The sequence below is a fragment of the Miniopterus natalensis genome, chromosome 3, assembly GCF_054644295.1.
Source record: "Miniopterus natalensis isolate mMinNat1 chromosome 3, mMinNat1.hap1, whole genome shotgun sequence".
Lineage (NCBI taxonomy): Eukaryota > Metazoa > Chordata > Mammalia > Chiroptera > Miniopteridae > Miniopterus > Miniopterus natalensis.
The window spans coordinates 81,268,577-81,289,683 of NC_142083.1; the positions used below are offsets into that span (position 1 = coordinate 81,268,577).

Sequence of the window (21,107 nt, forward strand, 5' to 3'; positions counted from 1 at the left end):
GACTTACCTTCGGAGACTGCACCTTCGGAGACTGCACAACCGACAGGGAACTGCTCTTTGGGACAGTATAGTTAACAAGGTCACTTCTGTTGTGTTCGCTGTCTCTTGACTTTTGTCTCAAGTCCATTTGCTCTTGGCTCTGCCATACCCAATTAAGGATTTAGAGCCTATGCTAAATGGTTTGGGCCTTGAACAATAGAGAATTTGGATGAAGAAAGATGATGTTAATAAGTACTACCATTAAGTACTTACTTGAAAGACTTGGTATAGGGGTTAAAGACAGGATTTGGGATCAGAGAAAAGTAAATCTGATTTCCTGATCAGCAACTTACCAGGTGTATGACTTTGGGCAAGTTACTTAATTCATCCGTAAAATAAGGACAGTGTTCATAGCACCTCAGAGGGTGGTTGTGATTAAATGAAAATGCCTGAAAAAGGCTTGTTAATAACATTTACTGTCTACCATGTACTAGACACTGTTTCAAATGCTTCCCATGTGTTTACTCTGTAACAACACCCTGAGGTTGGTACCATTAAATACTGAAGGAAACCAAAGCACAGAGAAGTTAAGTAGCTTGTCTAAAGTCACACAACAGTAATAAGATACGGATTCAGGCCCAGGTGATATAATTCCAGAGCCCACACCCTAAACCCTTGCTTACTGTGTCTGGTTCATACCTGTGACGATGCCTGTCCCATAGGTGTTCAATAAATGTTGAAGGAATGAATTACGGGATATCAGTGGAAACGTCCTTGAGGAAGCTAGAGATGCAGATACAGTGAGACGAAAATTTGGGAGTTTAGGTAAATGATTCAGGATTCAGCTGCATCAAGGGGCCATCCAAAATCCTAACAGCATTCTTTCTAAGAACATTAATACAGATAAAAATCACATCTGTTTAGTGGCCTGAACCTCTGCTCTCAGGGTGCTGGAGACGTAACATCGAAAAGCCTACCTCAAAAGGCTTAAAAACTCCACTAAATTAAACAATACTCATTTTTTCTTTGGAGACTGGTGTCTACAATCCTGTTTTGACAAGAATTTCACCAAGACAAGTAATCTAGTTGTATTAGATGCAAATTTCTAAATGAAATTGCCACCATTTCTAACATGGATATGGTGCGTCCATAGGACAGTAAACCACAGCTTTGAGGACAAGAAAGGGTGTGAGTTAATGAAGTGCTCCAAACATCCACTCATACCTTCTTTAGCATGGAGTGAAAGTTACTGTACGGTAAGGTTATTTGATTTATTTGATCAAAAATACTGAGGATTAATAACTTTGTATGTTCTGTTGTGCTCAAAGTCCCTGTAGAACTCCAGGTACTAAGAAGAGGCTGGATATCAGCTAGGCACAGCGGATGCTGTCCTTTGAGACACTCAACATCAGCTATGGGGGAACTTATTAAAAATGCAAATTCTCAGAACCCATCCCAGAACTACTGAAACTCTGGGTGGGGCTCAGGATGTTTTAGCGAGCCCTCCAGGCAGTTCTAACACGTGCACAACTCTGAGAACCACTGAGCTAGAGAAAACTTGAAGTCCTCCATCCTGCCACTAACTCACTATGAGGCCTCAGCCAAATCACTTAACCTGTGTGTGTCTAAGTTGTCATCTGTCAAATGGAGATCGTATTTGCACTAACTGTCTTATAGCAATAATGTTATAAGGGTCCAATGATAAAAGTGGAAGTGTTTTTGAAAAATGTGTTAACAGTGCAATAATATTGTTATAAAGATAAAATAAGAAAAAAAATGTGGGGATGCTCTAAAACCATACTACTCAGGGCATGCGCCTCAGACCCATGGTACTAGATGGAAAGTCAGACTCTCAGGCCCCCTCCCTGATCTCACAAATTAGGATCTGCTCTGTGACAAGAGCCTGGTGATTAAAGTGGAGAGGCACTGAGCGGAGAGTAACGCCACATAGGTGTGCCGCACTGCTGTCATCAGGCAGGTACAGCCAGGAGCAAAGCAGGGGCCCTCCGCGCCACACTTGAGCTCCTCTCAATGGTCTGTCTCGCTGCTGATCAGACATGGAAATGCTATGAAAAAGTTTCAACTTGGAGAAGTTAGGTGGGTTCTGTGAGGTGCTACATACGGAGAGACAGTGCCTGTTAATGAATTCTTACCACTTGGCCTCAATTCAAAGATTAGAATTGAGGCCTGAATTCTTACCACTTGGCCTCAATTCAAAGATTAGAAAAACACGTGCCAGTCTACGCTATTTTAGTCACTCCTTTTGTAATTGAACTTCACACAAAAGCATCTCATAGCCTCCTAAGAAATGAACTGGGCCATTCACTGAGGCCACTTGAAGGATCAGATCCTGCAGAAATTCAAAAGAGCCTATCCCTTTTCTATACTTAAAATTCCAGGGGTTATCAGCTTGCAAGTGAGGGTTGAAAAGCCTATGTTACTTTTATAATTGTGAACTAATTAAAATAAAGGTTGAAAGAGGAGAATGGGGAATGTCCTCTGAAGATTTTGATACAATATTATGAGCTCACCATTTGCATGTTAAGTGCCTCAGTGGCTTTTATGGTCAGGTGAGTTTGGGAAGGACTGCTCTAAATCCTAGCTCAGTAGTTCTCAGCCCTGGCTTCCTACTGAAGCCATTTGGGGAGCTTTAAAGAAAAAGCATGTATGCCCAATTTAGTTCATCTAGAGCAGGGGCTGGGGCTGGCTGTTGTTGGCCTGCTTGCCATGTGATTCTTAGGGCAGCCAGCACTGAGAACCCTGAAGCCCAAAGGGAGGTTATGAAGGGACTGGGGGACAGCTGGCCCCTGTTACGGGCCAAACGGTGTTGACCCCAAATCATATGCTGAAATCTGAACCCCCAGTACCTCAGAATGTAACCTTTTCTGGAGATACCGCCTTTAGGTGAATAAATGAAAAGGAAGCCATTAAGGTGAGTCGTATCCAATCTGCCTGGCATCCTTCTAAGAAGAGCAAATCTGGACACACAAAGTTACACCAGAATGTGCACACACAGAGGAAAAACACTGTGTGGGGGTACAGCAAGAATGTGGCCATCCGCAAGCCAAGGAGAGAGGCCTCAGATGAAACCAAGACTATGGAGACCAACACTTTGATCTTGGACTTCTAGCCTCCAGAACTGTGAGAAAATATATTTGTGTTGTTTAAGCAACCCAGTCTGTGGTATTTGGTTATGACAGCCCCAGGAAACTAATACATCCCCTATCTCAAGACCAAGTGTTAAAAGCATCCTCACATCCAAATGTGTGTGTGAGGCCTGCAGACTAGATCTTTCTATTGTGTCTAAACCTCCAGGAGAAGCAGGGGTTTTATGGAAGTGGAGGAAAGGATGGTGGTGAATAGGAAATATAAACCCTTAGCATATGGCAAGTCAGCAGAAATGACGCTTTCAGAGGGAACTCACATTTCGATGTAGAAGCCAGAGAAACACAAGCAGCATTAAGATGTCACAGAGGGGAAAGAAATCACTTCAAACATCAATTCCACGGGCTGCCTTCACTAACCCCATAGACAAGTTGTGTCCCAATTGTCCCCTCGGCTTCTCCTTCGTAAGACCTATCACAATGATAATTGTTGTTTAATTATTAAGTTCCTGTCTAAATGAATCTGCTAGACAGTAAGCATATGAGGGCAGAGGCTGTGTCTCGAATTGTTCACTATCTTGGTCACCACTTGGCACCTATTTGTGAAATGAATGAATGAATGAATGAATGAACAGTATTGGCAACCACTAGCAAAGATGATACCAAAAGAAATTAATTCAGTTGATGAAATGAGTTAACGAATAAATAAGTGAATGAAAAAGTGAATCCATGACTGAACACTGATTAGGTGTTTGAGTTCCAAGTGTATCTTAAATGTTTCCTAAATTCAGTTCCAATTAGATTCCATGACAGTGATTACTCATGAGGAGACTCCCCCCACCTTGAGTAGTCTGGTAATTGTACCTTCCTGTTGGACCCTTCAGTTTTAAGTACAGTCCCGGCCTTGTGAATCACTTGACAAATCCGCAGAAGAATGCTATATATATGTGTATGCATATGTATATATATACACACATATCTATTCATTACACACACATATTCCACACATACCACTGTTTTTATGTTTAATGGTCATGTATAAAATCTCACAGAGCAGAGTCCTAGTCCACACCTCCCCACCCCAGTCCAACCCCAAAAACTCATGTACTTGACATGTAATAAAGTTCATAGGTGAGACTTCTGGTTTTACTTCACCTTTGGGTAACATGGGGACATTTTCAGCACAAAGTCATGAACAAATGCAGGTCCCACAATTCAGAAGTATCACATTCACGACAGAGAATCACATTTTTATTCAGGCTGGACCACTTGTCTTAGCACTACTTTCTAAACCTTTGCCAGGTCTGAGGGGAGAGCTTTCTAAGGATCAATAATTCATATGCTCATCTCTTAAAGATAAAATACATCATTCCCAGGTTACCTCTTCCCAGGTTTCTGTGAACTAGTTAAAATATTACAACAGTCTTTATTAGAAAATCCCAAATATTTTATCTTAAAAAATCAGCAATTCAAGTGTAAAATAGCAGCAGGGAATGGCCAATTTTACTCCAGTATTTACACTGTGGTCAGTTCCCACTCCTGGCAAATAGCTTGAATTCTCTTCTGAGAAACTCCGAAAGGCGTCATGGAAGAAGTTGTTCTGTCTTTATCTTCTTTCCTTATTTGATTGGTGTCTGGCTACCACAATAATCCTCAGGCCTTTGGATTATTTCCTTGAACTGATCGCCTGAATCGCAGGTCTGGGTTTGACACAGGGAAGAGTTGTTAGCACAGACACACACTGCCCCACCCTCCAAGGGGAAGGCCACATTGGCCTCCGAGAGCGCTCAGCTTCTAGTGCCTCCTTGCCTCCTCCTTTTAAGTTCCTTCAGTTCTCCCCCTTGAACGCCTGGCACCAGATGCCGTCAGTAACTGCTATTCCCCAAAAGATGAATTGATTGGTTTGTGTGTTTCCTCCCCAGCATTCATTCCCCTTCTGGCATCAGCCACAGGTTTTCTTTGGGAAGCCACCCTTCCCCAACCTCAGCCCCCGTGGTCTGTATAATTGTCCCACTTGTATCTACAGATGAGGCCTGTGACTCAGATCTGGCCAATTGACAGAAGAAGCGGAAAAAGGTGTCTTGCAGTGATTAGGAAGAGCCTACTTGACAAAGGAGCTAACACGGAAAAAAACTAAACAGAAAGAAACCGGGTTCTTGTGACATATGGGGAGCTCCAGCTGTTGAAGCAAGAATTATTCTTGGGTTTTTGCTAAAGCCACTTTGGGCCGGTTCTTGCAACTGAACGAGTAATTGATTCATGAGCAATTCTGATCCTCTCCCTGGGATATGTCACCTAGATAAACTAGATCTTCTTCAGTGCCAACTCGGTTACTCACCATGAGCAGCGTCATGTTCCCTGGCGTGCAAAGGGCCTGGCTCCTGAAAAAGAAGACAACAGGCAGCCTCACCACCAGAAAATAACGCAGACCCCAGTCCTGCTGCACAGCTGGGAAGACGTGTGAGCCTCCACCATTGTGAAACCGAGCGGTGACAGATTAAGAACAAGGCTCAACCACAGAAACATCGAACATGTTTTGTTGTGTTTTTTAGGGACTTGACTCCATTGATTTTTTCCCCATTCATTTCACAGAGCATTTATAATATGCTAGGTAGCAGGTTGGGACCTGGGGCTGCAAGGCTGTAGACATGCTCCCGGCCTTCATAGGACCTAGAGTTGAGCCTCTTGATCCCCTGATGGTGCTGACAGTATTAATCTCACAGATAGTAGATGACACAGCAGTCTTTTGACAAGATCATAACTTCCAAAACCAGTGGCATCTGAATTAAGGTGGACTGACTGTTTATCTGTATTTTCCAGGCTACCAAGGAAGCCAGCATGGGCCCTGGAATCATGGTTCCAGACATCTCTTACACCCTCCTGGTAAGAATGAAATTGGTAACATCTTTTTAAGAGAGTGCTATGGCAATATCTATTAACATTATCATGTGGGCGTCCTGTGGCTGAAATACTTGCATAAAAAATAATTATAACAAAAATGTTTCATTACACGCTGTTTTTAATCTTAAAAAACATGGAAACAACTCAGATGTCCAAATATGTAGAGACTGAAACAATGTCCAAGATATTAAGGGGGGAGGGTTATGATACATGTGTATAGTGTAAAAAATAAACAAAAATGTTAGATGCATGTATGTTTGCAGATACCCAGGGGGAAAGATCTGGAAGAATGTACACTGGAGCATTAATACAGTGGGGTGAGATTTCAGGGCGCTTTTCATCTCGGTGGGATATACTTTTGTATGATTGGGTTACAGAAAAGATGGATGCAAGCTTCACGAGGGCAGCGCCTTTGCTGTGTTCACTGCAATAACCCAGCACCTAGAACACGCCCAGGCATGGAAAGGATCGGATGAATGAGTACTATTTTTTAAATAAAAAATACAGAAATGTCTAAATATAGAAAGTGAAGTATCCTCATATGATTCTAGCTCCCTGATGCCCTTTTCACAGGGAGGCAAGCAGGTGTCGCAGGGATCCCAAGGCAGCCTCCAGCCTCACCTCCAAGTCTCTCCTCCCCGGTGTGACTGAGCTGGGGTTTGCTCTCTTCTCTGTCTCCTGCAGCTTAGCCAACTTTTCTATCAGGAACACTTTATCCTTGCCCTCCTGCCAAGGAGAAAAATAAAAACAAAGACATGGGGGGTTAATGAGGGTGTGGGGTTGAGAAGTAAATGAAGGAAAAGTTTATTTTTAGGCGGGTGGGGTCCATTGGATGGCTGCTGCCACGTTTTCTCTTGATCAAAGAAAAGAAACATTTCATAGCAAAGCCAAATTATCCCCCAAAGCCTTCCTGAATTAGAATATTCTCCTCTAAAGCAATTCCCCGAGCAGGCTTGAGTAGCTGTCTTCTCCAGCCTGGTTGCTAGAAGCAACTTACATGCCACTGTCTGAAGGCCCGGGGCAAATGGTTTCCTGTATCCCCCTTGGGCCTTCCCTCTGTCCCAGAACCCTGCGTGGGCACCCAGCATTGCCTGGGCCTGCCCTGTCCTCCCCCCGACGATGTCAAAGCTTACAGCTCTGCGTCTAAGGACATCAACTGTATTTCATCTGTCGAAGCTATCTGTGCGGATGGAATAGACTCAGCTAAATAATTCCCTAGTTGGGGAGGGGAAGAAAGGAAGAAGGCATATAGAAAGCAAAGGGAGGGCGAGTTGCTTTCCTGCGAATCTGTTGCAGGTGACAGGAATTTTTCTTTAAACTTTCACCCGTTAATTTTAGTACCCACGAGTGGATCTCACTTGCAACACTAATTACTGTGCTATTTGCTTTGTGATAATTGTCTGTACCCCTCATTCTTTCTGCAGTTACTAATTGGAATTCTTCTCTAAGGAAGAGCTGAACTTGGGAATTCTTATTTTTAACAAGCTCCCCAGCAGTCTTGGATGTAGCAGACTTTTTTTTTTTTTTTGAAATCTCTCACATATAGCAGCCATTTCCTTATTCTAGAGTGAATTAGAATTACCTGGAGAGCTCGCAAAGTGCAAACTCTTTGGCTTTCTCCAACAGATTTTGACTCGGGGAGGCAAAACTGTACTGCAGTTAAGAGCACAAATTTTGGAGTTGCCTGGCTCAAATCCTACCATTTAACTATCCCTGTGACTGGGGGCAAATCACTTCACTCTGTAAGTCTGTTTCCTTAATTTTAAAATAGCGGTTTCAAGAAATGTATGTGCCCAGAACAAGGAATGAAAATTTAATACAAATTTTTGTTTATCACTTAGCACAATGCCAGGCATCACGTAAGTGCTCAACAAATGTTATCTGCTGCCATTATTGGGTGGAAGAGGAAAGGGTAACAGGCGTTTGCATCTTAACAAGCACTCAGGGGTTCTGATGCAGGTGATCATATTGGGAAGGGTTGTTGCCATGCCTGTTCCTAGCTTCTTTGTCTGGATTCTTTTGGAGACAATGTCCCGGTCTTTGGGATCCATCCTCTGGGCTAGACTCCCAAGCAGGCAGGCCTGTGGCGATGCTTATGGCGCCTCCCTGAAATGATGCCATCGAGACACCACCCCGACACGGCCTTTACAACTGGAGGTTTTAGAATCAAATCCCTCCCATGTTCAGATCTTCGCAGGACTTGCCCAAACCATTCAGAGTCCTCCATCAGAAAAATATGTGTGATGCTTCTGGGGACAAGCAGGGAAGAGAGCATAACTAACCCATGCCCTTTCTTTACACTCCAAAAGGACCAACTCAAAAGATCTGAAACCCCAATGGTTCAAGCAGGGAGAACCCTGGGTAGTCCTGCTTCTTTCCCATGTTCTTAGGCATACTACTCATGTCATGGTTATGCTGATATTTAGAAGGAAACCTTCCCAGTAGCAATGAGCATCCCTGTGCCTAGACTGTGGACTCTAAATACCATTTCACCGGGACTCCTTGAATAAATTGAAAAAAATGGCTGATTCTTGTTCTGGGACAGGAAATGAGCAAGATGAATCTGGAAACTACCAGAGAGCAAGGAAGCTACCAACCACCTCTGAAGTCATGTCAAAAGAACCCAGGAGCTAATTCAAAAGGATTTCCACTAGCAAAAAGGGAGGCTATTTAAGTATAAACAAATGACTGTAATTGATAAATGCCAAAATAGACTTAAAGCCATGAATTCATAATGATAATTTAAAAATCCTCACTGGCCACATTTGGAAGGTTACTAGGTATAGTGGGTTGAATAGATATGTCCAAGTTATCCTAACCCCAATATTTGTGAACATGGCTTTGTTTGGAAAAGGGTCTTTGAAGATGTAATTAAATTAAGGATTTGGAGGTGAGATCATTCTGGATGAAGGTGAACCCTAAATCCAATGACAAGTCCATGGAAGAGAAGGAGAAGCAGACATACAGAGAGAAAGGCCTTGTGAAGACAGAGGTAGGGATTGGAGTTATGAAGCTCTGAACCAAGAAACACCAAGATTAGCCAGCTGCCATCAGAAGCTAGGAAGAGGCCTGGATTCTCCCTCAGGGCTTCAGAAGGAACCAATTCTGCTGACACCTTCATTTTGGATTTCTGGCCTCCGGAAATGTGAGACAATAAATTTCTGTATTTTTAAGTCATCAAGTTTGTGGTAAATTTATGGCACCCTAGGAAACTAATACAGTAGGCATTTTGAAAACTGGGGAATAAAGGGGAAGAATCTTGCATTTACTTTGCCTTTCCTGTGTCAGGTGTATTTCAAGGAAATGGTGAAAAAAATTCAAATCAAAGATGAGTAAAAATTCGTCTTTTATAGAATTCCAGCTAACAAGTGCAGAAGAAATTCTAAAATTAGAATAACATTCTTTTGTAATCCCTAACGAAATAAATGGATCTTCTAGGCAATACTCATCAAAGGCTGCTAAATCCATTAGAGAGGTGGCTGATAGGAGCTTTAGGATGGATGGGTCAAGCTAACAAAGCTTGGGTTCACTGATCACTCTTAACATCACACAAAATAAAGACAAGCACATTTCATATCTCAAATGCCATAAGAAGGACATAGCATCATCAGTGAAGCATGCTGGACAAAGCATCCACCACCAGTTTATGGGAAATAAAAAGTAAAAAGGAATGTGCCAAATACCACCACAGGTTGAAAATCATATATACCCAGAATGTGGGGACTATTACAAGACAATGACTTGGTTTCTTCACCAATAAATGGCAGAAGAGAGGAAGAGTGAACTGTAATAGGTTGAAAGACACATTAAAGACATACCAACCAAATGCAACATGTGGCGCTTTCTCAGATCCTGATTTGAACAACCCTACTGTAAAAAGATACTCAATGGGACCATCGGGGAAATCTGACCATTGCCTGGGTACTGGATGATAATAAGGAATTAAGTTTTCTTTTAGGTGTGATGATTGGTATTGTGGTTATGTTTCTTTAAAAGTCTGTATATCTTAGGCATATAAAAGTTTTTACAGATAAAATGGTATAAAGTCTAGGATTTTCTTTAAAATAACCCAGAGATTTGCAGTGAAGGGATAGTGGCTAGATGAAATAAGAATACACAGTTGTTGATGATTGTTGGGGTGAGTGGTGGGCAGGCGGAGGTTCACTGTACTATTCTGTTTGGGAATATGTTTGAAAATTTCCATTATAAAATGTCAAAGGGGGTGGATAACAGATGGGCTCAACAGAACTTACATTGATGATCTGTTCGTGGAGCAACCTGATCATAATCTTCCTTCCCTCTGTGATCTGCCAGTAAAGATAGGTGATGATTCTAGAAGAGAAGAACAGAAAGCATGGCAGGCACTTGCCAGTGTTTTGCAGGCTCTGAATAACAATTGGGTGCAAAGGAACTGGAACATTTGCTTGAAAATGGATTTTGGCCCAACCGTGTTCCTGAAAAATTGTGTCTGGTGGAGTTCCAGGTTAAATACATTTATCTTAATGGGTGTCCTCACGCTGCACATGGAACCACCTGAGAGTTGGTAGAAAGACTCATGCCATGGCCCCTCTTCAGATCAATGAATTGAGCTTCTCTGGGTGTGGGGCCAGAAATGAAAATGTACATGAGTCTAATGTGCAGGCAGAATTTATGAATCTGGACAGTGCTATTCAAACTTCAGCATGATACAAATTTCCTGGGAATTTGTTAAAATGCAGGTGCTGATTCTATAGGACTGGGGTAGGGCCTGAGATTCCACTTTTCCAACAAGCTTCCCAGTGAATTAGAAGCTTGAAGGATCAAGACACTAGGAGAACTCTCCATTTTAAAGAGGCCAATGGCAAGCAGCCCCATGTTGGGGAGGGCGGGCCTGAGAGCCACATGGGCGTCTCTCTACACAAGGACCTGCGATCTCAAACACATCAGAGCTGCACTTCCAAAGAGGGCGGGGCATGAGTCAGCCAACCAAGTGTGCATGCGGGCCCAGTCTTGGCAGATCTGCTTTTTCACAAGAAGTCAGAAATTGATCTTTTCCTATTTGAAAATGAAAATACACTATCCTATATATCAATAATGCCCAACCCATTTTAATATGTCACAATCTCAGAAAGAATCACACATATAATTGTCCTAAGCATTCTCAAATCCATTTTTCCCCCTATTTTTTCATGTTATCCTCTAAGAGGGGCAGAGCAGGTATTGCCTTCTTCATAAAACAGGCAAAACAACCACCCTAAGATAGTATTAAATATATATTTTTTAAAAACTTAAGGGCATAATCAGGATCATCCAGAACACTGAGCTGTGACGTAGCCCTTTGCTTTCCCGTCGAACGTCCCCATGGCTGGCTGTCCACGTGCTGTGTTAATAAAATGTTGGCCAAGGTGCCCCACTTACAACACAATAAGGGTGAGGGTGAAAAAGAAGTGCACACTCCCGATGAGGTTCTGGTAGATCCAAACCACCCACAGGTAGCTGGGGCTTTTACTAAGGGTGTCAATCCAGCTATAAATGGAGTGAATGAAGATGGGCAGTCCTCGAAACGGGCCACAGTCAGCTGACGGTTTCAATCTGGTAAAATAAGGGACAGAAAAACATCTCTAGCATGAGACTCTAGTCTAGTCTGAACTACAGTCAGGGCGTCCTTTCTGGGCTCTGGAGCCAGCAGTCCTTGCCTGCTCCACCCACACCTCCCCTTCCAAAGGAAACTTCCTTCTCCCAGCCTCAGCTGGAATATTTTATACTCATGACCCACACTCTGAGGACCAGCTCTCAGACAGGAGTATCACCTGATCCAAAGGTAGTCAATCCAGAGACAAGACAGTAGCCTTTGTGGTACCCTGGCTCAAAGAAATGAACTGGGGCAACCAGATTCTCCTTCTTGGGAACTTGAACTAAGAAATATGAAGAGGGGACCCTGTAATCTATGGAATCTGAAGTTGTGGCAGCGATGGCCACGTGCAGTCAGTTTATGAGCAGGCAGAAACTAGAGGGCAAAAAGGAACTGGTTAAAGAGAGACACAAAAGAGAATAGTAGCAAGGACATCATGAAACAGACTAGCCTGCTCTGATGCCACTAGAATTGTCAATGATTCCAGTTCCACATGTATCCTAAAAATCAACTTCTTTGTTCATTTCTTCATTCCTGCATTCATTCATTCTAGGTTTATTGCACTTGTACCAGGCACTGTGCTAGATACTAAGCCCTGGAGAATCCGTAGTAAACAAGACAGACATGGTACCTGCCCTCTCAGATTTATGTTCTAGTGGGAAAGTTGGGCAACCAAGGAGCAAACAACTAAACAGAGATTCAAGCCAAGGCATTTCTGATTGTGAACTATGGAATGAAAAAAAGAAACCGGCCTGGGAGAAAAGTAGAGGTGGGACTGACAGCAGACAAAGATGGTTGTGAAGGTCAGATCCTGGAGATGACGTTTGAGACAAGAACCAGAGGGTGAAAGAAGGCCCTCAAGCAAAGAGAGTGGGGAGAGCTCTTCCAATAGAGGACCCTGCCCATGTGGAGAGGGGCTCTCAGAGTCCCAGGAATGGAGGGAGGACTGTGGGCCCAGAGGAAGATGGAGCCAATGCGGGTGAGGCTGGTGAAGCAGGAGGGAGCCTGATCAGACAGGACCTTTCAGTTCATTTAGATGCCGTCTGTTCTGCAGAAGAAGAAACTGGGCTATTCTGGGGAAAGCGGGGGAGCTGTGCAAGTCATGACGGTGGGCACCTAACTCAGACTTATTCCCTCCCTTGGATGTAGTGTCTGTTGGTTAGCAAGGGAACTTGGGGTTAAACACCGCATTATACATTTCTCTTTACTCTGATGTCTTGGCCTCTGGGGCCTCACTAACCCTGGAGAGACTGCCATTCCCAGGACTAGCCTACAAAGCAAGTCTTTCATGTGCAAACCAACCAATCCAGAGCTCACATCCCCCTTCACCCCATTTCCTCTATCAAGCTTTCACACCTTGGTCACTGTTCTCCTGCCCTAATCATCCCAGGGCCAGGCATCCAGCAACTCCAGACAGCCCCGGTGCCCCAGAGCCTGCTGCAATTATTCAAACTAGCCAGTCCTAACCCTGTGTTGCCTCGTGCTTCCTTTGGAAATCACAACAAAGGCTCTTGCCCACCTTTTCTTTTTTTTAAAAAATTATATATACATATACATATACATATACATATACATATACATATACATATACATATACATATACATATACACACACGCACACACACACACACACACACACATATATAATTGGTTTCAGAGAGAGGAAGGGAGAGAGAGAGAGATAGAAACATCAATGATAAGAGAGAAACATCGATCGGCCTCCTCCGGCACGCCCCCTACTGGGGATCAGGCCTGTAACCGCTCAACCACTGAGCCACACCAGCTGGGCATCTTGCACACCTTTCCCCATTGCTCCTTCTGCCTCCTGAACGACACTGGTGCCTCCCTGTGTGTCCCTCTGCACTTTGTGGTGGGGTGTGCCCCCTTCCTAGGATCTGTGAGTATAACAAATTATCTTTTCAGTGGCAACCACCCCTGATCTGTTGGCCTCCCCACACCTGAATACTAACGAAACCTACATTTTAGAACACCCCCCCCCGCCCTAGGACCCCATGCTGAGGCCGCCGTGCCCACCTCCAGATGGTGACGGCCAGGGCGCACAGGACTCCCGTGAAAGACGGGAAAAAGAGCAAGAAGATGAAGAAGGTCATCATCTGCGAGGCCCGCCAGGCTTTGCTCGGGGGCTGGAAGTTCATCATCAGGCTGAACTGAGGAGAGAGAAGCGGCCACCTATGAGCTGCGAGCAGGCCAGGGGGCCCCTGGCAGGACACTGGCTCCCTAACACCCTTCCCCCACCCGCACCCCCACTCCCAATTCCAACCACCACTGGGTCACATGGGGCTGAGACAAGCTGACTGGCTCCAGCTTCAGACTGACTCACATTTTTCGCATAAAACATGATGAAAAGAGTAATCATTTGGATAAAGGGCAGCAGAGGACAGAAGAAGGTTCCAATCCTGCGAGGGAGAAAGGCTGAGTGTCAGAAATCAGGGGCGACATGGAGTGGGGGCAGATATAGGGGTGTGGAGGAAAGGGGGTGTTATGTCTTAGCTCTGAATTCTTTCTTAGCCAGAACTCAAGTATAGTACCAAGGGTGCTGAACCGAGCTCCAATTTCCGGTAATATTAGGAACATTTTCTCTCCCATTGACAGAATGAGAAAGCTGTTTAGAGAGAGTTTAAGTGACTTGCCCAAAGGCATCCTGTTAGTTGACATAATGCAGGTGAAAGGCTTTTATAAGCTGCCCAGTGGCCAAGGGGTGACCTGGCAGTGTGCAAATGCATCACTACCTCTAAAAAGAAATTCATTGGCATTCCTGAGTTATTTGCAGATGGCTAAATCACCCAGGGCTTGTATGAGGCTAAAGAGTTGGAAAATAAAACACTTTGCAGTTGTATGGCATATTGAAGACTGCAAGGCAGTTTCCATTTATCATCTGACTTAATCCTCAACACACTTCAAAGGCAACCATTATTATGTGCATTTTACAGATGCGGACACTGAAGCTCAGAAGCACAGTGACCTCAGTGAGGAGCAGAGCCAGCCCCAGAATCCAAGTTTCTTTGTTATAGCGGCCTAAAAAACTAATACAGAGGGAGCCTGCTTCTAACTCCAAAGCCCCTACTTTCAAATTAGCAATGCTCCAATAGATGGAATCTGGGAATGTATACACCATAAGAATTCTGGCCTTAATTACATCAAGTTAAATTAAATAAATATAGTCACTGGCTACTGGTTTGAGTTTCTAGGTGAGCTTGTCAAAAATCTGATGCAACTAGCTGGCTAGTCTAGAAGCACACATGAGCACTCACAGGCACATATGCACACACACATGCACCTGCACAGTTGCTAAAACAGGTCTCAAAACCCAAAGGCTACAAAGGCCCCATCGGGTGTTACTACATCAGTGAGTGAAGCCCTCCTGCCTCTCTTTATATTCCCACTTCTGTTGAAACATCAATGCAAAGTAAACATTTCTACCTTAAGAAAATAAATACCATAAGGGCAACAGGAGGAAATGGCAAATCTATGCTGGGAAGAGAGCAGCGACGTGGGGACCATGGCAAACTGGAGGTGCTCAGACCAGCTCAAGACCCAACCAATTATTACCATAACGGGAGATAGGCTACATCTTCCCTTTTTTGGAAGAAGCCAGAAATTTTAAATTTTATGTGAAATCTCCTGATTTTTAAATATTGATGTTTATTTCAAATTTTTAGGAAAAGCACTGTGTGAGACAAGCAACACACACCTGCAGGCTAGATACGGCCTGGGGGCCTCCAGGTTGGGATTCCTGCTCTACTTTGATTCTTGCCTGAAGTCCTCATAAAGGAAAAGGTACATAAGTTCCTGGTTCTCAAATAGGCTGAATTTGGTACCCCCACCCCATGCAGCTTTAAAAAACGACAGATTCTGGGAGTCTACAGTCCGGCAGGAACCACTGAGCACACTGAAGATTCTCAAAACTCACCACACCAGCGTTTGTGCGTAGATCAGTTCTAGGACGTTCCTGGCAATGTCAAACTCCTGTAAGCCAAGACTTGTCATAAACTGCATCCCAATGATTCTGTGAAAACATACTGAGTTTAGCACTCAAACCATTAACTCCCTCCTTCAAAAGATTTCCCACAATCAACAAAGGAGACCCTCACCAATTTGGAATAAAGTCATAACTCCCCTTACAAATTTTTGAAAAGTTCCAAGTATAAGCATGTTTTTGAAGAAATAATTGAGGGAATTAAGGGAAAATGGAATTGGCAATGCATTCAAATGGGGGTGGGGGGAGGTACAGCTAAAGTGGTTTAAAAAATCTAGAGAACATTACATTTTGTTACCTTATTATTTAAATTATCCTACCTATTGTCTTGTTTGTTTATACAACTGTTGACTATTTTTAAAAAATATGTTTTTACTGATTTTTAGAGAGAAGAAGAAGGGAGAGAGATAGAAACAGCAGTGAGAGAGAAACACTGATCGGCTGCCTCCTGCACACCCCCTACTGGGGATCAAGCCCGCAACCTGGGCATGTGCCCTGACCGGGAATCGAACCATGACCCCTTGGTTCATAGGTCTATGCTCAACCACTGAGCCACACCAGCCGGGTAAACTGTTGACTTATTAAGCCTTTTTTTATGACCAAATAAACCAGCCCCTTCCAACCCAAATAAATTGAAATTTTTTGTTACTGCTGTTGAATTAATGGTGTTTCCCTACTTCCAAATCAACAAGGAAGAAACCAAGGTCCCCACTTATTCTGAGGAAACTTGAGACCACTTTTATTTCTTCATACAGAAGAGTTGCCAATAAAAATTGCTGTCAAACAAACAAAAAAACCTCTCAAAACTTCTCACCTTTATATCTACGCCCCAAACAGAGGTTAGAGTACAAGTAAGTTTGGGCAGACTGAGTGAGAAATTTTGTCATTTAACCTGCCCACTGAAGAAAGAATCAGCACTGTGTCATGCCATCTTATTACTGCGGCAGCTTGCAGAAATATGTAAATATCTATAAAGAATGAGCTGTTCATCATATTAGTAGTAAATAAATAAGGACTACACATGGGCTAATGATGACACTGCCTCAATTCTGTACAGCTGGGTTCTAAAATAAAAATTGGTGCATTAACTAAATTCAATGAAATGAATCATGAGATAAGTCTATATGTACTGGCATCGGAAGGTGCCAAAGCCTTGGGATTAGTTAGTAAGAGTACACTCCACAACAACTGTGCAGTGTGACCCCATTTTTGTCTTTGATAGTTATACAGCACATACACATACAAAGCAGTATGTGCATAGAAAAATCTGGAAGGATATACACTAGCATATTAAAATTATCTATGGTGGGTAAGATCTCAAGTGGCTCTCAGCTTTTGTGTTTTATTCCAGAACATTTTATTTTTTAAAAAGAAGGTTTGAAAGGGCCAACTGAACCCAAAAGAACTTTGAAAGCAGGACAGTTAGGTCAAAGTGAAACTTCAGGTCATTCAGAAGAAAACAATATCCCAAACGACAATAGCAGATTTAGAACAATGCACTCCTGGGAGCATGAGGGACCCATACTTCCTACTCAGGCAAGACAATGGCTCCAGTTACAACCCTAGGTACTAATCACTCAAGGCAGACAGACACTTACCTCCTCAGGAACTCCCCCAGGAAGGAATCAGCTAAAGAGAACACAAAGTCCATCAGGAGGAGCCGATAGATTTCCTGGCCAATGAGGGTTTCCCAACACTGGAAGGCAAACAAGAGTCAGGCTGTGGGAAGGGGCTGTTGCCTCTGCTCAATTTCTATCTACTCCTGGCACCCTATAGAATCATGAGGGCATGGCAGGTGGTTCAGTCTGATGGAGTCCTCGGGAGCCCAGAAAATAGACCTACCCTTGGCAGAAAAGCACCTTTCAACCAAGTTTGCTTTTAGGGTGTTTATTCTTTTTCTGTGATGCTTCTTCCTTCATTAATGCTTGCTCTCCACATGTACCCAAACTTTTCCTTCTCATGCTCTCTTAAACACTTGTCATTTCTGTCCTATGCCCTCTGGATCCCATTTCTCAGCCAGGGCTAATCAGTTTCTTCAGGAGAGCAGGAGGCATAAATAGCTAATAATCCCTCCACTCCTTTTGTTTATTAACCTTATGAAAAATCAATTAATATCTGCTTGTTTAAGAAGGTAGCCTAAAGGTGTAGCAAGCTAGCACAAACTAGAAGGTTGAATTGGTCAGTTTATGAAACTGGCAGCCAGGTACCTCTGCAGGAAGTTAATACTATGAGCTGATGGATTTAGATTTGGGTGAATGAGGAGAGGAAAGTTTTGGATGCACAGCCCAAGGATGGGTGGGTGGGTGGAAGGATGGATGGATGGATAAATGGATAGATTCATGGATGGATGGATGGATGGATGGATGCATGGAGAAATGGAGAAATGGATAAATGAATGGACAGATAGAAGAATAACATGATATTTGTTCTAATATCATGAGTAGAAACTCTTGAGAAACTTGAGAAGCTCACTTCCTCTCTGGTGGTCAAAGGCTAAGAAACAAAAGTTAAGGCTGAACAGAATGGAAAGCTCACCTTTTCACCAGCCAGGGCCACGATGTTGAGCCAATAGTAACAAAGAATTCCAATGATTGATATTTTCAGAAAGAAGTTTCTGAATAACAGAAGAGAAAACAACTATTATTACTGTTTGTGGCAGATATTAGTGCTATTTTCCAATATTTCCTTTTGAGCACAAAATAGGATGGAAATTCCTGCCCCACTGTGGTTGAGTGGGGCCATATAGTTCTGGAAAATGAGCAAAAATGATGTGTGTCACTTCTAGGCTGAAGCATTTAAAAGCCAGTGAGACACCTTCCCACCCTAGAACTTACTGTCTTCCTTCTGGAATGGCCATCAGCAATATTTGAGATGATTGCTGCTCTGACAGCCTGCACATCTGCATGAGTAACATGAGCAAAAAAACCCTGCCAATCCACAATGGACACAGAGCATAAAAAAGAAATAAACCTTTGTGTTTTAAGCCACTGAGATTTGGGTGAGGGGAAATGCTTGTTACTGTAGCATAATCTAATTTATTCTGACTGACACAGCCTCTTTTGTTGCATCTCAAAATTATCTGATTTCACTTTTCATTATAATAATAGTGACCTATTATTCATTGGTTGCTACCATAGATAGTACGCTATGTTAGGCACTTTATTAAATCATCCCTCTTAATCTTTACATCTCTACTATCAAGTAGATGGCATTTCATGTCTATCTTACCAAGAGGGAACTGGAGCTCAGAGAGATGAAATAACTTGCCCAAGGTCACACAATTTGTTAGGGGCATGGCAAAGATTCAAACTGAGGACCATCTGATTCCATAGCCTCAGTTCTTAAACCCAGCTGTTTAAATCAATACCTGCTGGTTTTAATAGGGCTTCAGGATTGGTGTGCCAAGAATTATGTGTCACTAGACTAGTAGTTTTCAAAGTGTGGTCCTCAGACCAGCATCATCAGCAGCATCTGTAAACTTGTTAGAAGGACACATGTTTAGGCCCCACCCCAGACCTATGGAATCAGAAACTCAGGGAGTGGGGCCTAGCAATCCCTCCAGGTAATTCTGGTGCACACTGAAGGTTGAGAACCATTGTGTTAGACTCCACTGTGAAAGAAAGGAACAGAATCTGTCTTTCTTAATGCCAGATCCCCAACCTCTTGCCCATTGCCAAACCCTACTATGACCCTCAATATCTACTTTAGTATTCTGTGATATTGTGAATTATAAGAAATACATATTTGGTCTTTGGCTCCCCTTTTGGCACAGAACTGCTAAAAACCCTTGGAATTTTTTCAGTGAGGAGGGCAATAAAAGTGTCTTTTGTTCTGCTAAGGAGGGACTTTTGGAAGTACCCAGAAGGTTGGAACTTTCAGCCCCACCACCCTGGCTTCTGCGGAGGGAGAAGAGCTGGAAGTTGGATCAATGGCCAAGGGCCAATGACCTAATCAATCATGCCTATGTAATGAAGCTCCATAAACCCCCAAAAGACAGGGTTTGGAGAGCTTCTGGGCTGGTGAACATGTGGAGTTGCCGGGAGAATGATGTGCCTGGAGAGGGCATGGGCACTCCCTGCCCCATGCATCTCTTCCATCTGGCCGTTCCTGAGAGATATTCTTTTAGCAAAGAAAAGCTTATCATAGAAAAAGTGTGTTTCTGAGCTATCCCATGTTCTCTTTATGTAGAAGGGATGTCAAATGTTTTGTGAAGCAATACAATTATGAGACAATTAACCTCTCTAGTGATCAGAAAAAATGCAAATTAAATAGTAAAGGCATTAGATCAAAGTGGCATACTGAGTATATATGTCTACCATACCCTCAACCTAGTTTTATTGAAATGATAGAAAGTTAGAAGCTCAAAGATTCATAAAGCAATGCAGAACAAGAAAAGTAGAAATATAGAGGAATGTATGGAATATAGAAAGCAGAAATGAAGGGTAGAAAGATTAAAAGATGAAAGGGGTTGATGGAGAAATAAGATAGAGAAAACCCCAGCTTAAAACAAATTTGGCAGAGGGTTGCCTCAGAGGTGGCTGTAGCTCTGGGGATGCCTGGAGCTTTGAGGCGGCCAACACAAAGGATCTGGAGAGAGCAGCTGGGTGAGTATTTGACTACACTAGATGTCAGAAAACCTCAGAGCAATGTCTGTAGACTCCCAAAGGGGTTAGTTAGAATACAGTCTTTGGCCCATCTAAACCCATGTGCAAGTAGAAAGGCAAAATAAAGATATGTTAGAACATGGAAGTATTTAGAAAATTGACCATCCCCAGGCCTACTCTAAATCATTTCTCTTCTTACAATATAAAGAGGAGGTTGTAAGTAGGATACATTAAATAAACACTGGTGAGCAAAGAAGCCAGTGAAACTTATTATTAATGTATACGCCAAAAAAACAAATTACTTAATGCCACTGAACTGTACACCAAAAAATGGTTAAGATGGCAAATTTCATCATATATACCACAATAAAAGAATCCCAATTGTCTCTAACCACGGAGAGATGGCTAGAAGTGAGGGCTTGCTAAGATCTTTCTTCAAGAAAGTAAGACAAATATAGATTAATTTTAAACACGGACCTAAATAAGGGGTCAACAAACTTTTTCTGTGAAGACCCAGATAGTACATATTTTTGGCTTTGTGGCCAAATAGTCTGTGTCGCAACTACTCATTTCTGCCATTGTAGCAAGAAAGCAGCTGCAGAAAATGTCAACAAATGGAGGTGGTTGAGTTCCAATAAAACTTTATTTATAAACAGGAGGCTGGCCTGCACGCTGCAGTTTGCTAACTCCTGATCTAAAACATAGACATATATGTGTGTGTGTGTGTGTGTGTGTGTGTGTGTGTGTGTGTGTGTGTGTGTTTAAGTATCCTAGTTACAAATGTGAGGTTAACAAAAATGTGTAAGTTCTGTAGGAAGAAACTATAAACACTTATGTAAGTATAGATTTGCTCTCTGAGGAAGAAGCGTTCCAGGAAGAAGGAAAGGCCAGGACAAAGGTCCAGATGCGGG

General features: G+C 42.9%; 1 protein-coding gene across 2 annotated transcripts in view; it reads right to left on the reverse strand.

Annotated features, from left to right (window-relative positions):
• Positions 1-4,736: 4,736 nt before the first annotated feature.
• Positions 4,737-21,107, reverse strand: part of TMC5 (transmembrane channel like 5) — a 37,730-nt gene continuing 21,359 nt past the window's right edge. For both annotated transcript variants that reach the window (XM_087815105.1, XM_087815104.1), the window contains 10 exons: positions 18,128-18,206; positions 17,191-17,288; positions 15,527-15,622; positions 13,937-14,012; positions 13,630-13,763; positions 11,382-11,555; positions 10,238-10,316; positions 6,606-6,710; positions 5,422-5,464; positions 4,737-4,783 (listed from right to left, as the gene is read on the reverse strand). In XM_087815105.1, the coding sequence (XP_087671231.1) occupies positions 4,737-4,783; positions 5,422-5,464; positions 6,606-6,710; positions 10,238-10,316; positions 11,382-11,555; positions 13,630-13,763; positions 13,937-14,012; positions 15,527-15,622; positions 17,191-17,288; positions 18,128-18,206 (931 nt within the window). The remainder of the gene's footprint in view (positions 4,784-5,421; positions 5,465-6,605; positions 6,711-10,237; positions 10,317-11,381; positions 11,556-13,629; positions 13,764-13,936; positions 14,013-15,526; positions 15,623-17,190; positions 17,289-18,127; positions 18,207-21,107) is intronic.